The 18,282-nt window shown below is 38.0% G+C and overlaps 1 protein-coding gene across 2 annotated transcripts in view; it reads right to left on the minus strand.

Moving 5' to 3' along the window:
* Positions 1-210: 210 nt before the first annotated feature.
* The window catches only part of MND1 (meiotic nuclear divisions 1), an 84,264-nt gene continuing 66,192 nt past the window's right edge, over positions 211-18,282 (minus strand). Inside the window, exons 7-8 of one of the 2 annotated variants that reach the window (XM_032633035.1) lie at positions 6,352-6,396; positions 211-458 (exon numbers count right to left, since the gene is read on the minus strand). In XM_032633035.1, coding sequence (XP_032488926.1) covers positions 352-458; positions 6,352-6,396 — 152 coding nt within the window. In that variant the 3' untranslated portion in view covers positions 211-351. The remainder of the gene's footprint in view (positions 459-6,351; positions 6,397-18,282) is intronic. The other variant, XM_032633036.1, reaches the window with a different exon arrangement.

The raw sequence follows: 18,282 nt of genomic DNA on the forward strand, positions 1-18,282 counted from the left end.
TAGGTATAATACAGCCTTCAAAATTACCCTTAGTTCTTAATATTTAATATTTGAGAGAAACTAAAAAATGTTATCATGTCATGGGCTTTAATCTATAAAAAATTATTGGCAAAACTAACAGGTGGATGACTTTACTTGCATTCTCCTACTCTAATGAGCACTGAGAGAACATGGCTATTATTCTGCTTTTGACTGATCAAAAAGAGTGCAAAACATCTACACTTTATACTTTATTTAAAATTAATAAAACAAACACAGTTATAGGTAAATGAAAATTCAGTACATTTAGCTGGATAATATAAAAGTTTACATATTCACAAGCACATAGCTCCTTCACTGACACAAAACATTTTAATCTATGTAGTCAAAGTCTTCTGGAATTCCAAAATTTTTATCAATTTTATTTTCTTCGAGCCCAAATTTTCTTTTGGCCCAAGATTTTATTGCAAATATGTTATCTATAAAGAAAATTGAGAAATATTTTTGAGAATTGAAAACATAATCACAAAACATTTCAAATATAATTACATTCAGCATTTTTTTTTACTTCTATTACTTTTAGAAGTATCAAAATAAGGAGTTTTCTCTATTTTCAAGAGTAGCAGCAATTAACTTCAGAAGAAAGAAAAGATTTAATGATTATTTTGAATAAACAGATTTCATATTAAAAAATTCAGTAGGGGGCTTCCCTGGTGGCGCAGTGGTTGAGAGTCTGCCTGCCGATGCAGGGGACATGGGTTCGTGCCCCGGTCTGGGAAGATCCCACATGCCGCGGAGCAGCTGGGCCCGTGAGCCATGGTCACTGAGCCTGCGCGTCCGGAGCCTGTGCTCTGCAACGGGAGAGGCCACAGCAGTGAGAGGCCCGTGTACCGCAAAAAAAAAAAAATTCAGTAAATTAGTTGCCACTAAAGAATACCCAACTTAAAGAATAATTCAAAGCCAGGGAGAGGTTAATGGTGCCTCTTCCACATTTCCACAGCAAAGGCAGGATTCTGTTACCTCAGGAATTAGAGTTGCTCCTGTTCCCAAATGGAACCCCCTTCCCTCCCCCACAGAGAGAATGGCTTCCAGACAATCCGGCCAGGGAGAAGGGGTGAGGAGGAAGGAAGGGATTCTCTTAAGACTAAAAGAGGAACAGATATATCCTGAATGTCTTCTAGGGAATTTAAATGCAGTTTACCACTGAAAAGTGTTACATCTATATAAAGGGATTTAACCCAAGGAAATAAATTGTGTACAAAGATTTATGAGCAAATCTTCATCCCAGTGTAACAAAAGAAAAAAATAAAAGCAATCAAAAAATCTAGAAACTATAAATGCTGGAGAGGGTGTGGAGAAAAGGGGACACTCTTGCACTGCTGGTGGGAATGTGAGTTGGTACAGCCACTATGGAGAACAGTATGGAGGTTCCTTAAAAAACTATAAATAGAAAGACCATACGACCCAGCAATCCTACTACTGGGCATATACCCTGAGAAAACCATAATTCAAAAAGAGTCATGTACCAAAATGTTCATTGCAGCTCTATTTACAATAGCCAGGACATGGAAGCAACCTAAGTGCCCATCAACAGATGAATGGATAAAGAAGATGTGGCACAGATATACAATGGAATATTACTCAGCCATAAAAAGAAACGAAATTATTTGTAGTGAGGTGGACGGACCTAGAGTGTCATACAGAGTGAAGTAAGTCAGAAAGAGAAAGACAAATACCGTATGCTAACACATATATATGGAATCTAAGAAAAAAAAATGTCATGAAGAACCTAAGGGTAAGACAGGAGTAAAGACACAGACCTACTAGAGAATGGACTTGAGGATACAGGGAGGGGTAAGGGTAAGCGGTGACAAAGTGAGAGAGTGGCATGGACATATTTACACTACCAAATGTAAAACAGATAGCTAGTGGGAAGCAGCCGCATAGCACAGGGAGATCAGCTCAGTGCTTTGTGACCACCTAGAGGGGTGGGATAGGGAGGGTGCAGGGGAGGGAGACGCAAGAGGGAAGAGATATGGGAACATATGTATATGTATAACTGATTCACTTTGTTATAAAGCAGAAACTAACACACCATTGTAAAGCAATTATACTCCAAGAAAGATGTAAAAAAAAAAGCAATCTAAATGTCTAATCAAGTAGAAGGGTGTCAATGCATAGGCAATGAAGGATGCAAGGCAGTACCAACGTGCTCACAATGGCTGCACTGAGGGAATGGGAATGATGGTGAGTTTTCTTTTTTTAATTTTACACATTCTCTTTAATGTACATATACCATCTTTATAATGAATATGTGTTATAAATACAGAAAAGTAATGGTGTACAGTTTTCTGGTTCAGAGTATTCTATAAAACATTAAGCACTGTGTTAGTTGTGATAATGAAATGAAGGGTTAAAGTAGGTTCTTTTGGAGTGTTATTGGCCGAATTATCACCTCCCCCTAATTCATATGTTGTAGTCCTAAACCCCACTACCTCAGAATATGATTGTACTTGGAAATTGGGTCTTTAAAGAGGTGATTAAGTTAAAATGAGCCCACTGGGATGGGCCCTAATCCAATCTAACTGGTGTCCTTACAAGAAAAGGAAATGTGGATACACTGAGACACCAGGGCCAGGCATTGGAAAGACTCTGTCAGGACACAAGGAGAAGAAGCCAAGGAGAGAGAGGCCTCAGGAAAAACCAAGCCTGCCTACACCTTGAGTTTGGACTTCCATCCTCCAGAACTGTGAGAAAATCAATTTCTTTATTTACACCACCTGGTCTGAAGTATATTGTTATGGTACCATTAGGAAATTAATATATGAAGTTCAGTCAGTCTTAAAAATATTGTTTTAGGAAGTTTAATTCCAAGTATCAAATATTGATAACTAAATGTTTGGAACGAAGTTCACTGCTGAGGTGAATACTACTATATCAAATAGAATAATGTTAACAAAATGTCCTCATTTCGTTAAATAAAGAGTTATAGGATATCAACAGATATTAAAATAAATCTTTATGTAATGATCTAAACCAAATCTCTACTTTTCATAAGAACCTAAGAGAGAATACTAATAGCATGAGGTACTCTAGAATAATCTGTTTAATTTGATTAGTGTCTGCACAACCTGTGCAATCTTGACAGTCACAACCAAATACTTATAGAGGGCCCATTGCTACGTAAGACAGCTATTAAGTGTATTACAGGTATTCCAGAATATAAAGAGCCTATGCCTTCAAACTGACACAAGAGTAGAGAGAGAAAAATCAATTTATCACTAAACAATTCCAAAGTGATATGTATGTTAGAGAGAAAAGATCAAGTGTTATGTGTAGAGCTTGTACAATAGGCTCCAAGAATACAGAAAGATTTCCAGAAAACAAGAGGACAGATGCAACGCTGTAGGAGCCTTGGAGGAATGTATTTCAATCCGGGAACAGGAGAGAAGAAAACGAGGCACCATAGTAAGACTAGAGCCTCTGCAGGAAGGAGTTCCTGGTTCATGTGAGGGCAAGAAACCATTTTATTATAAACCTTCAAAAATTAAGAACAAACAAAAGAATAAACAAATAAAAAGCCTCTGTATACAATGCTTAATGGACCAGTTCAAAAAGACTCTGATTAAATATGTCCTTGGGCCACTCAATGTCTGCCTTCAAGACAAAGTCACCCGCAATCTTGATAGTTCATCCCTGTCAACTAATTTTTCTATTATGTGGAAATGTTTATGAAGGGATAAAAAATACTTTTATTTTTAAAGAAACAACCTTAAGACTGGTAGAATTCATATTAATTTATATGGTGGCAAACCCAAGATATATACAGGAATAGGATGGGCAATATCACATGCATGAGTCTATGTTAGAACCTCACAACATCTTTCCCCCCTCACTCATTTAGATGCCTCTCATACAAAGTCATAAAAACTCCACTATCTTAGTTATTAGGCAAGGTTTTATATAATTTGATAAATCACTTTTAAAGTTACCTAATGTCACAAAACATTTAGATACTATATTTCTCGTTATATTTATACCCTGAGGTGACTTCTCATTCTATAAAATTGAAATACTGAATTACTGAACAGTAAGTATGCTCAATTTAAAATACATTTTAGGGACCTTTTCAGTATAAAGAAACCAAATCTTAACTAATGATTATATAACGATCTTCAGTTATAAGTATTATTGATGTTTTCTTTTTGTTTGTTTTGAAAACAGGAAGATTTTCTGAGGTCTAATTCGTTTTAACTCCATGATTTTTTCATAACACTTTTATGTTGGAAGGAGCAAGCTGTAAACTCAAATGGAAATATGTTTTTTTGTTTGTTTGTTTTTGCGGTACGCGGGCTTCTCACTGTTGTGGCCTCTCCCGTTGCGGAGCACAGGCTCCGGACACGCAGGCTCACGGGCCCAGCCGCTCCGCGGCATGTGGGATCCCCCTGGACCGGGGCACGAACCCGTGTGCCCTGCATTGGCAGGCGGACTCTCAACCACTGCACCACCAGGGAAGGGAAGCCCCCGGAAATATAGTTCTTAACAGCTGTTTCTACTGTTCTGAAAATATTATCCTTCCCGTGTGATTTAAAAAGTTTCAGGTTCTTTCTCAGCTAATAACACAAGGGGAAAAAAAGTTGTTCACGTTTTTTTAATTACAATTTTTGAAGTTTCTGATCAACTGGAAAACATGAAAGGATTTTTTTAAGAGACAGGGAAAAGGGCAGTATTTGTTTATCAATGTGTCTAATGGTGTGCTAAACGGCTTACAAACTGTTTTATTTAATCCTTCCAAAATGTGAGGTAGATATTATCCACATTGAACAGATGAAGAAGCAGGGTCAGAGAGGTTCAATAAATCACATGGCAAATAAGGAGAACAACCTGGATTCCTTTGAAAGCCAAGTTCCTCCCACTATATACACAGGCTGCCTGTGCCTACTGTTTGCTGAGCTGCTTTGTTAATTAGGGGAAATCATTTTGTGACTCTTGTCTTATTTTTAACCTAAAAATCCACTTGCCTTTTTACTTACTCAAAATTTTATATTTCTCAAACCTATATGATATCACTGTATTTATTATTTATTTATACTTTATTGGACACACATTTCATTATTCTCTTTTATTTAATGTTAGTTTGCTGTTTTTACCCTCCTCTGTTCTTATCACTAAAGCATTACACAATTTAGGAAATAACTTTGTAATAAATAAGACTGCAATTTTATAGGGACCAAAGGCCAGTTATATTGATTTTATCAGTGTACTTAATTCTAAAATAGACAAGGAAAAACGATTCTTAAGTTTTCTGTGAAATACAGAGGTCTGGACATGGAATCAGGGAAATCTGGCTCTAATCCCTGTTCTTCCAGTGACTAATCACCTTTGACTTAAGGCAGCTACTTCAAGCTTTCTGCATCTCTGTGTCAATGCAATCTTATCCATGCTGTCCCACGGAAACAGAATAAGTGTAACACATATAAAGGCATTAAAGACTCTTACCAGGATGGAAAGGTTCAATTACCATTATTTCATAATTAAATACTGAAAAAACATCAGTGTAACTTCTAGACAATAATATTATTTATTGTTTTAACAATAATAATCATACTTGTATATAATTCATAACAATCATTATTTATTAATGTTCTTCTAAATTTTAAGACACATAGATAATGCCTCATTAGTTCCCATTTCTTAGTATATACCTGGTATAGACCAGAGGGTGTATCCATTGGCAAATGGATTAATGAGGCATTTACATGAAAGCAGGTACACAGAGAAGACTACCCCGTGTGGTGGGTGAGAGCTTGGACTCTGAAATCTAATTCCTGTTCCACTGCCTAGCACCTGTGTGACTGTGGGTTCCTAGTGGCCTCAGTTTCATCTCTAAAATTAGGGATAATAATCCTATCTACCTCATAAGATTGTTGTGGAGATAAAATGAGAATGCAGCACAGACATGCTTTATAATGCCCGGCTCATAATCAGTCCTTGACAAATGTTTGCAATTATTATTATGAGCAAGAAGACAAATCTTTAGGATTGCATGAAACTCTTAAAAGTTGTATCTTGCATTAATATATAAGAAGGTTAAGTGATTAGCCCAAGTGATTTATCTGGGAAAAGTTACACAAAACTTAAAATAATCATTGGTTTTACAAAAATGCCTTACACTTTACAAAATGACTCATAGTAAGATTTTTAAAATTCCTCAAGTAAATGAAATGATTTAAGATATAAAAACTTGATTAATACATACACTTTCAGAAATGTCTTTTCTTGAACTTAACCAGGCACAATAGTTCCTGCATTTCACATCATAGTAAGTGTACAAGAGTTTGACTAGTTTATCAGTGCCACTGTAATACATACCAGTCCATCTGTTAGCAGCTTCTTTGGCCACTTCATTTGCTTGACCTGAAAAAAACCCAACCATATATATACAGATTCATCCTTTTTGGAAAAAAAAGCTCAAATAGTGACACTGTATCTCACAAACCTGCTCAACTTCCCAAGGAAATTTTAGATAGTTGCAGTTATCTTAGTCATGAATAGAAAGTCAATGTGAACAATTTCCCTTTCCTAAATGTCCACTATTATGGTACTTCCTCTTTAAAAACATGTTTAACCGAGATGTTTCTCAAATAATTTACACCAGAAGAAAATAAAATAATTTAAGTTTAATGATAAGCATTTTAGTGTATACATATTAGACAACAATAAACTTGACAATATAATTTTAATGGCCATACAGTAGCCCTGAAGGAGGAAGTATTTACTTTATATTTAATTATACTTCTTGCTATTAAATGTTATCTGTATCTATATGATGTCGTTCAAGTTAATCTACACAGCACATAACAATGCCATGATCACCTGGGCATAAATAGTATTCATAATGATAGCATTTATTTATTTATTGAAATACAAGTTATATACCAAAGAATTCACCATATTAAAGTGTATTATTCAGCGGTTTTTAGTATATTTACAAGGTTGTACAACTATCACCGCTACCTAATTCCAGAACATTCTCATCACCCAAGAGGAAATCCCATACCCATTAGGAGTCACTCCACTTCCCCTTACCCCCATCCACTGGAGACCACTTACCTACTTTCTGTCTCTATGGATTTGCCTATTCTGGACATTTCATATAAATGAAATCATATATGTCTGGCTTCTTTTCACTTGGCACAATGTTTTCAAGGTTTGTCAACTGTAGCATGTATAAATACTTCATTCCTTTTTACTGCCAAATAATATTCCATTGTATGGCTACACCACATTTTGCTTAGTCACTCACCAGTTGATGGACATTTGGGCTGTTATTACTAATATGAATAATTTAACAATTTTTGTGTGAACATGTTTTCAATTCTTTTGGGTACATACCTAGGGGTGGAATTGCCAGCTCAAATGGTAACTATACATACAACATTTTGGGGAACAGATAACTTGTTTTCCAAAGTGGCTGCATCAACACACCATTGTAAAGCAATTATACTCCAATAAAGATGTTCAAAAACAAAAACAAAACAAAAAAATGTGGCTGCATCATTTTCACAATCCCACCAGCAATCTAAGAGTTCCAACTTCTCCACATCCCCACCAATAATTATTTTGCCTTCTTTTTATTATAGCCATCCTAATGGGTATCTCATTGTGTTGTGATTTGCATTTCCCTAATGACTAATGATGTTGAGCATCTTTCCATATGCTCATTGGCCATTTGTATATTTTCCTTGGAAAAATGTCTATTCAAATCCTTTGTCTGTGTTTAAATTTTTTTTATTGTTGAGTCATAAGAGTTTTTTTAATGTATATTTTTGATATTGGACACTCGTCAGATACAGGATTTGCAACTATTTTCTCTCATTCTGTGGGTTTTCTTTCCACTTTCTTGACAGTGTACTTTGACACACAAAATTGTTAATTTTGATGAAGTCAAATTTATCCACTTTTTCTTTGGTTGCTTGAGCTTTTGATGTCATATCTAAGAAAACTAGGCTACAGAGACACACATCTATGTTTTTTTCTAAGAGTTTTATAGATTTAGCTCTTACGTTTAGGTCTCTGCTCTACTTGAGTTAATTTTTGTATACAGTGTGAGGTGGGAGGGGGTTGATTCATTTGCATGTGGATAACCAGTTGTGCCCAGCGTCCTTGGTTGAAAACACTATTTTGTTCTGATTGAATGGTCTTGGTACCCTTGCTCAAAACCTTGTTTACTTCTGGACGCTCAATTCCATTTCATTAACCTGTATGTCTATTCTTATACCAGTACCAAATTGCCTTGATTACTCAAGTTTTGTAGTAAGTTTTGAAATTGGGAAATTTGAGTCTTCCAACTTTTTTTTTTCCCCAAGGTTCTTTTGGCTGCTCTGGGTCCCCTGCATTTTCATATGAATTTTAGGACTAATATCAATTTCTGCAGAAAAGAAATTGGAATTTTGGAGGTTTTACAGTTAATCTATAGACCAGTTGGGGGGTACTTCCACCATGACAACATTTAGGTCATTCAATTCATGAACACGGGATGTCTTTCTATTTATATAGGTCTTTAATTTCATTAAATGTTTTTTACTTTTCAGTACAAGTCTTGCACTTCTTTGATTAATTTTACTCCTAAGTATTTTACTCATTTTGATGCTACTGTAAGTGGAATTCTCTCTTAATTTCATTTTCAGGCTGTTTATTGATAGTTTATAAAATACAATCGTTTTTTATATATTGATTTTCTATCTTGCAATCAGCTGATCTCACTTGCGAACTCTAATAGTTGTATTTTGCTGTTGTTGTTTTGTGGATTGTTTAGGGGTATCTATCTATCTAAGATCATGTCAACTGCAAATAGAGATAGTTTTCTTTTTTCCTTTTCAATATGGATGCTTTTTATTTCTCTTTCTTACCTAACTGCCCTGGCTTGAATTTCCAGTGGTGTTGAACAGAAGAGGTGAGAGTGGACATCCTTGGGGAAAGCATACAGCATTTCACCATTCAATGTGCTAGCTGTTCTATTTACAGTAGGCAGGACATGGAAGCAACCTGTCTATTGACAGATGAATGTTTAAAGAAGATGTGGCACATATATACAATGGAATATTACTCAACCATAAAAAGAAACGAAATTGAGTTATTTGCAGTGAGATGGATGGACCTAGAGATTGTCATACAGAGTGAAGTAAGTCAGAAAGAGAAAAATAAATACTGTATGCTAACACATATATATGGAATCTAAAAAAAAAGGTTCTGAAGAACCTTGGGGCAGGACAGGAATAAAGACGCAGACATAGAGCATGGATTTGGGGACACGAGGAGGGGGAAGGGTAAGCTGGGACGAAGTGAGAGAGTGGCATGGACTTATATACACTACCAAATGTAAAATAGATAGCTAGTGGGAAGCAGCCACATAGCACAGGGAGATCAGCTCTGTACTTTGTGACCAAGATGGGTGGGATAGGGAGGGTGGGAGGGAGATGCAAGAAGGAGGAGATATGGGGATATACGTATATGTATAGCTGATTCACTTTGTTATAAAGCAGAAACTAACACACTATTGTAAAGCAATTATACACCAATAAAGATGTTAAAAAAAAAAGTTAGATGTGCATTTTTTTTTTGGCTGCACCACATGGCACGTGGGATCTTAATTCCCCAACCAGGGATGGAACCTGTGCCCCGGCATTGGAAGCGCAGAGTCTTAACCACTGGGCCGCCAGGGAAGTCCCAGCTGTGCATTTTTTACAGATACACTTTTTTTGTTTGTTTGTTTTTGTGGTACGCAGGCCTCTCACTGTTATGGCCTCTCCCATTGCGGAGCACAGGCTCTGGACGCACAGGCTCAGCGGCCATGGCTCACGGGCTCAGCCGCTCCGCGGCACACGGGATCTTCCCAGACCGGGGCACGAACCCATGTCCCCTGCATCGGCAGGCGGACTCTGAACCACTGCGCCACCAGGGAAGCCCACAGATACACTCTTATTAGACTGAGGAAGTTCACTTCTTTTCCCAGTTTGTTGAGTGTTTTTATTACTAAAGGGTGTTGGATTTTATCAAATACTTTGTTTATTGAGACAATTATGTGGGGTTACATCCACGTTTATTCTATAAATAGGTTGCATTAGATTGATTTTTGTACGTTGAACCAACCTTTCATCCCTGAGATAAATGTCACTTAATCAGGGTGTATAATCCTTTTTATATACTGCTGGATTTGATTTGCTAGAACTTTGTTGAGAATACTTACATCTATATTTGTAAGCAATACTTAACTATAGTTTTTTTTTCTTACAAAGTCTTTGGTTTGGGTATCAAGGTAATACTGACTTCAAAGAATGAGTTAGGAAGTGTTCTCTCTTTTCTAATTTTTTTTTAATTGAAAAGTTACTTCTTTAAACTGACAGAATTCACCAGTGTAGACTTGGCTTTTCATTGTAAGAAGTTTTGAATTTCTAACTCAGTCTCTTAAGATGTTATACATCTATTTACAGCATTCATTTCTGCTTGAGATAGTTTTGGTAACTTGTATCCTCCTAGAAATTTGTTCACTTCATATAACTTATCAAATTCATTGACATACCACTGCTCATAGTATTCCTTTATAGTCCTCTTTCTATCTGTAAGGTCAACAATGATCCTTCTAATTCATTCCTGATTTTAGTAATTTGAATCTTCCTTTTTTCCTGGCCAGTCTAGCCAAAGTTTGCCAATTCTGTTGATCTGCTTAAAGAACCAACTTTTGGTTTTATTGACTTTCTCTTGTTTTTCGATTCTCTAGCTCTTTTATTTCTGTTCTAGTCATTTTATTTCCTTTCTTATATCTGCTTTGGGTTTAGTTTGCTCTTCTTTTTCTAGTTTCTTAAGATAGAAGTCTAGGTTTTTGTATTGAAAGTTTTCTCTATTTTTCAACATAGGCATTAAAATATTAATAAATTCCCCACTGAGCAATGCCTTCATTGCACCCAATAAGTTTTTGTATGTTTTCATTTTCACTATCTCATAGTATATCCTAATTTCCCTTGTGATTTTGTTTGAGCCATCCCTTTTGGGAGTGTGTTGATTAATTTCAACATATTTGTGAATTTCCCAAATTTCCTTCCGTAATTTATCTCATAACATTCCACTCTCATCAGAAAACATACTTTGTATTATCAATCCATTTAAATTTATTGGGACTTAAGCTTAATATGTGGTCTACCTTGAAAAATATTTCATGTGCACTTGAGAAGAACGTGTCCCCTGCTGTTGTTGAATGTTCTATAGAGATTTAGTTGGTTTGTAGCATTAAGTCTTCTAATTTCTTGCTTATGTTCCATCTTGCTATTCCATTCTTTATTCAAAATGGAGTATTTAAATTTTAAACTATTATTGTTGAATTGTCTATCCCTTCAATTCTTTTGGTTTTTGCTTATGTATTTTGGTTCTCTATTGTTAAGTGTATATATGTTTGTAATTGTCATATCTTCTTGAAGAGTTGATCCTTTTATCATTACAATTATAAACTGTACTTGTCTCTAGTAACAATTTTTGTCTTAAAATCTATTTTCTCTGGTATTAGTTTAACCACTCTAGCTCGCTTTTGGTTATTGTTTTCATGGAATATCTTTTTCCAGCTTTTACTTTTACCATATTTGTGTCCTTGAGTCAAATGTGACTCTTCTGTAGATAATATATAGTTTATGTGTTTTTAAAGTATTCTGCCAATCCCTGCCTTCTAATTGGAGAGTTTAATCCATTTACATTTAATACAATTACTGACAAAGTAGGATTTACATCTGCCATTTGCTATTTATTTTCTATAAGTCATATGAATTTTTGTTCCTCAATTCTTCCACAGTTGCTTCATTTTATGTCAAACATATTTTAGTGTATCAGTTTAATTCCCTTATTTCTTTTACCAAATATTTTGGGGATGTTTTCTTAGTGATTGCCCTGGGGATTACTATTAACATCTTAATTAGAATGACCAATAGTACACAAAAGTTTTGCTCCTATGTAGCTCCATTCCCCTCCCCACTTTTATGCTGTTATTGTCACAAAATATATCTTATTCATTGTGTGCCCAACAACATGTTTATCAGTAGTGCTTTATGCAGCTGTAATTTAAATCAGATAGAACATAACAGATACAAACAAAAATACACACATACTGTCCTTCAGATTTACCTATGTAAATCTATTTTATCGCTTCGTCTTGATCAAGTTACTGTCTAGTGTGCTTTCACTCCAATGAGAAGGACTTCCATTTTTTTTTTTTTTAAGGGCAGGTCTGCTAATGACAAACTCTTTCACTTATTTACCTCAGACTATCTTACTTTGCCTTTCATTTTTGAAGGAAAATACTTCTGTATATAGAATTCTCAGTTGACAGTTTTTTCTTGCAGCACTTTGAATATGTCATCTCAATGTCTCTGGCTTCTATGGCTTCTAATAAGAAAAAAGCTGTTAATCTGACTGAAGATCCCTTATATATGATGAGTTGCTTCTTTCTTATTGCTTTCAAGCTTCTGTTTATCTTCTGACAATTTGATTATGGTAAGCCTATGTGTGGATCTCTTTGACGTTGTCCTAATTGGAGTTTATTAAGCTTTTTGGATGTGTAAATTAATGTTTTTCATCAGATTTGGGACATTTTCAGCCTTATTCTTTTGGCCCTTTCTCTCTCATCACTTTCTGGGACTACCATTGTGAGTATGTTGGCATTCCTGATGCCATACCACAGGTCTCTGAGACTCTGTTAAAGTTTCTTCACTCTTTTTGATTTCTGTTCCTCAGATTGGATTATCTCTATTGAACTATCTTCAAGTTACTGATTCTTTCTTCTGCCTGCTCAAATCTGCTGTTAATCCTTCCAGTGAATGTTTTACTTAATTACTATAGTTTTCAGCTCCAGAATTTCTATTTGGTTCCTTCTTAATAATTTCTACCTCTTTATTGATATTCTCTACAGTAAACCCCCTACATATGAAACTTCAAGTTGTGAACTTTCAAAGATGCGAACATGTGTTTGCATGTCCAATCAAGTAAGTTAGTTCACATATCTGGCGTACACTGTCACGTGCATGCATCCTCTACAAGTGGTTGTGCTTTTGTGTACTTTACTTACAGTACTATATAGAGTAAAATAGTACAGTATCTTTATTTCAAGCAAAGGATGCCCAGAAGCAAGCGTAAGAGCAGCAGTGATGTAGCTGGTACAGCTAAGAACTGCCAAGCGTTAACAATGGAAACAATAGTGAAAATAATTGAGAGAGTGGAATGAGGCAAAAAGATGGAATTGGAGGCCCAGAGAAAGGATGAAGAGAGACAAGAGGAAGAAGAAGTAACTGAAGAACCGTAGAGATTCATGACGCAGGATATGGCAAGGGGATTTTCTTTATTTGAGGAGGCACTGTTAGTTTTTGAGGCACAGGACCCGAATGTTAAAGCAGCCATTCAGAATCCAATCCAGTGCTACTGTGTCACCTATGATGAGAAAAAAAGAGCTATGACCCAGACATCACTGGATCGCTTTTTCAAGAGGGTAGACAGAATTGAATCCAGCAAGGAACCAGATTCTGTGCCATCAACTTCAGGCGTGAGTGAAATTGCAGCTTGCCCTCCGTCTCCTATTGCTAACGATCCTTCAGCTCTACCATCTCCCACGTCCTCTCCCTCCTCCAGTCAGTAACTCTTCTTGCCTGTTCACTTGATGCCAGCCCCTGTATGCCAGCTGTTGTACTGTACTACTGAACTTTTCAAGTACTGTAAGATTAAAAATGTTGTAGTTTTTGGGCTTCCCTGGTGGCGCAGTGGTTGAGAGTCCGCCTGCCGATGCAGGGGACACGGGTTCGTGCCCCGGTACGGGAAGATCCCACATGCCACGGAGTGGTTGGGCCCGTGAGCCATGGCCGCTGAGCCTGCGCGTCCGGAGCCTGTGCTCCGCAACAGGCGAAGCCACAGCGGTGAGAGGCCTGTGTACCGCAAAAAAAAAAAAAAAAAAAAAAGTTGTAGTTTTTGTGTTTGTTTTTTATGTATTATTTGTGTTAAAAGTATTATAAACCTATTACAGTACAGTACTTTATAGCCGATAGTGTTAGTTGGGTACCTAGGCTAACTTTGTTGGACTTAGACCAAACTGGACTTACGAACGTGCTCTCAGAACAGAACTTGTTCGTATGTAGGGGACTTACTGTATTTGGTGAGATATCATTCTCAGACTTTCCTTTAGTTCCTTAGACATATTTTTCTTTAGCTCTTTTAACATATTTAAAATAGCTGATTTAAAGTATAAAATCATGCATGAGCCATATTTTCTTGTTTCTTTTCATGTCTTGCAACATTTTGTTGAAAACTGGACATTTAAATTAATATAATGTTGCAACTCTGGAAATCAGATTCTTCCCACCTTCCCAGGGTTGCTGTTGCTGCTACCTGTAGTTAATGATAATTTAGTGATTTCTCTGAACTAATTCTGTAAAGTCTATATTCTTTGTTATGTGTGGCTACTGAAGTCTCTAGTCAGTTTGCTTACTGATCAGCCAATGATTGAACAGAGATTTCCTTAAACACCTGGACTAAATCTTCAAGTCTTTGCTGAGAGTCTGTGTGTGTGTGCTGGGGCAGGTTTCAACAATACTCAGGCAATTTACAACTCTGCTTTAGCCTCCACTTCTGTACAGCGTGCCAAGGTCAGCTAGCAGTGGGAGATTAGGACCATCTCAGGTCTTTTCTGAGAATGTGCACAGCCCAAGGTGTGCATGTGGCATTCTAGATTTCCAGGAATATGCTGATTTCAAGGCACCTATGAACATCTCTTTTGGCCTCTCCTTTTAAACGTTATGGTTAGTCTACTCTTTTCCTTAACTGTTACTCATCACCCAAGACAGCTATGAAGTTAAAACTCTTGCCTGTAATTGTTTTAGACAAATGCGCCCCAGGAAGACGCTGTTAGTGATGGGCATACTCCAAGTCATGTCAAAAAAAAAACCCAATCCTTTCTATTGGTGGCTTTTAGGGAAGCACCAAAGACGCCAAATAATGAAAATTCTTTGGAGTGAAGGTCTTAAAGAGCTCCAGGTCCATTCTATTCCCTTGATACCAAGAAGGCAGGGCCGTTATTTTTCAAGATTATTGTTGAGCTGGAGAGTAGAAGAGGAGAATAGGGCAAGTTAAACACCACAAAGCTTGCCCTTCATGCAGAGATCAGACCATTTTTCTTGAACAGGCAATTCTTCATTTAGTTTCTAAAATTCTGGAAAAGTTGTAACAATATTTGCCAGCTTTAATGGAAGTGTACATTTTCAAAGGTCCTCACTCCACCATTTTCATTGTCATCTGGGCATTTATTTCTAAGAAAATCTCTTAAGTACTCCTAAGATTTACTTTCCAAACCCTTTATTGTGAGAACTCAGTTTTTACTACAACTTATTTTATCTGTTCTCACTTAAAATTCCTATGTTCAGAGTAGCTAAAATAAAAATTCATTATTGCTTTTACTTCTCATTTCTTGGATATTTGCAACTAATCTTGTTAATAGTTGTTTAGTGATATCAATAATTCAATTGGCATGATGAAATATAAATATTTCCTGCAGGAATTATTGAGAAATAAGAGATAATACATAGCTCTATCTACATGAACATAAGGGTTACAGCTATTATCAGCAGAAAACTTGTTTCAAAATAAGCAATGATAGACTTAGAGATAAGCCTGATTATTATAATTTGGGTACTATAGCCATGTTATTAAGAACCCAATCCTATTAAATTTGTGAAACTCATAATCCTTTAATCTAGTATAATCTGTTCTGCAATAACACATGGCCAAATCTTATGAAGCCCATCATTATCAAAAAGCACATTTTAAAAACAATAATCTTGGGGGGAACCTTCAAGATGGCAATGAGTAAGACGTAGAGATCACCTTCCTCCCCACAAATACATCTACACGTGAAACAACTCCTACTGAACACCTACTGAATGCTGGCAGAAGACCTCAGACTTTCCAAAAGGCAGGAAACTTCCCACGTACCTGGGTAGGGCAAAAGAAAAAAAAAACAGAGACAAAAAAATAGGGACGGGACCTGCGCCTCTGGGAGGGAGCTGTGAAGGAGGAAAAGTTTCCACATGCTAGGAAGCTCCTTCACTGGCGGAGACGGGGACTGGCTGGGGGGGGAAGCTTTGGAGCCACAGAGGAGAGCACAGCAACAGGGAGGGGTGAAGAGCGCAAAGCGGAGAATCCCGCACAGAGGATCAGTGCCAACCAGAACTCCCCAGCCTGAAACACTTGTCTGCCCACTGGGGTGGTGTAGGGGCTGGACACAGAGGCTTGGGCTTCAGAGGTCAGACCCCAGGGAGAGGACTGGCATTGGCTGTGTGAAGACAGCCCGAAGGGGCTAGTGTGCCACAGCTGAGGGAGTCTGGGAAGAAGCCTGGGTCTGCCAGAGATGCAAGGGACCATTGTTGTGGGGTGCACAAGGAGAGGGGCAGGCCTGAAATAGAAGCTTCTTGCTCCATGTGCTCAGATGGCAGGAAACTGCCTACACAAGCTCCAGGGGCGGGAGTGGGCTGTAGCTGTTATTTCGGACCCCAGAAGCAGGCACAATGGCTACTGCTGCTGCTGCCACCAAGGGTTCTGTGAGCAAGTGCACTGCCCACACATTCCTGGGAGCCTGTGCAGCCCACTACTGCTGAGGATCCCGTGATCTGAGGCCAACCTCCCCAAGAGAGCGCATGGTGTTGTGCTCAGGCTCAGGTTTGCAAGAGCCTCAGGCTGTTGCAAACTTCCTGCTGGCCTCTGCTGCCACAGGCACTTCCCACACATCCCAATGGTGATGGCTGTATCCCTCCCTTCCCCAGGCCTGAGTGAGCAAGTGAGCCCTAATCAGCTGATGCTTCGCTTCCTCTTGCCTGGGTGGGGAACAGACGCCTGCAGGTGGCCCACACACAGACGTGGGGCCAAAACCAAAGCTGAACTCCAGGGGCAGTGTGACCAAAGAGAGAGGGAAATATGCCCTTGCAGCCAGAGGAGCAGCGGATTAAATCCCCACAGTCGCCTTGGTAAACCCTGCATCTGTGGAATATATGAATAGACAAGGAGTGTTCCCACAATTAAGGCTGCAGACTCTAGGGGTAAGTGTGGAGTTTGGGGGCAAGTACACACGGGAGTCATGCCAGATCAGAGTCTGAACTGGCCCCACAGTGCCCACAGCAGGTCCAGGGACTGACCTAGAAGTACTGGGGACATCCTGGGCAGGCAGGGATTGGCTGTGGCTCACTGTGGGGGCAGGACACTGACACCTGAAGGTCCAGGAAAATATTATTATTTTCTTCGTTTTCTTCTGTTGTTCTTTTTTTCAATTTTTCTTTTAATTTTTATTTACTTTTTCCTTACTTTTTTATCCTTTTATTTTTAATATTAAACATTTTTTTCTATTTCTACTTTACTTTCTCATTATATTGTGTTTTTTCCCTTGCCTTTGTTTTTTCCCCTTGTTTTGCTTTATTTTTCTTCTTTTTAACTATATTTTCTATTTTTACTTTACTTTTTTGCTGTTTTGTGTTTCTTCCTTTTGCTTTCTTCTTTCGTTTTTATCTTTTTCTTGTTTTGTGTGTTTTATGTTTTCTTTGCCTTTTTTTAGCTTGCTTCTGCTTTTGATTTGTTTTTGGTTTTTGTTAGTTTAGTTTTAGTGTTTGTTTTTGTTTTGGGGTTCATTTATTTGTTTGCTTGTTCTCTTCTTTTTTTTTTTTTTTTTGCGGTACGTGGGCCTCTCACTGTTGTGGCCTCTCCCGTCGCGGAGCACAGGCTCCGGACGCGCAGGCTCAGCGGGCATGGCTCACGGGCCCAGCCGCTCCGCGGCACGCGGGATCCTCCCGGACCGGGGCACGAACCCGCGTCCTCTGCATCGGCAGGCGGACTCTCAACCACTGCGCCACCAGGGAAGCCCTCTCTTCTTTTTTTTGTTTTCTCTCTTTTTCTTTCTTGTGAGTGTGTGTGTGTGTTTATTTGTGTGTTTTCGTCTGTTTGGTTTTTCTTTTACCATTTGTATTGGGGTTTTATTTCTCTGTTCATTTTCTTTTCTTTCTTTTTTTCCCTTTTCCTCTGTGCCTTGAGGCTTGCAGAGTTTTGTTACTCCAGCCAGGGGATGGGCCTGAGCCTAAGAGGTTGGAGAGCTGAGTCTAGGATGTTGGACCACCAGAGAACTCCCGGCACCTCGGAATATTAATCGGTGAGAGTTCTCCCAGTGGTCTCCATCTCAACACTAAGACCTGGCTCCACCCAACAGCCAGCAAGCTCCAGTGCTGGATGCCTCATGCCAAA

The sequence above is a fragment of the Phocoena sinus genome, chromosome 5 (assembly GCF_008692025.1).
Source record: "Phocoena sinus isolate mPhoSin1 chromosome 5, mPhoSin1.pri, whole genome shotgun sequence".
In the NCBI taxonomy this organism is placed as follows: Eukaryota; Metazoa; Chordata; class Mammalia; order Artiodactyla; family Phocoenidae; genus Phocoena; species Phocoena sinus.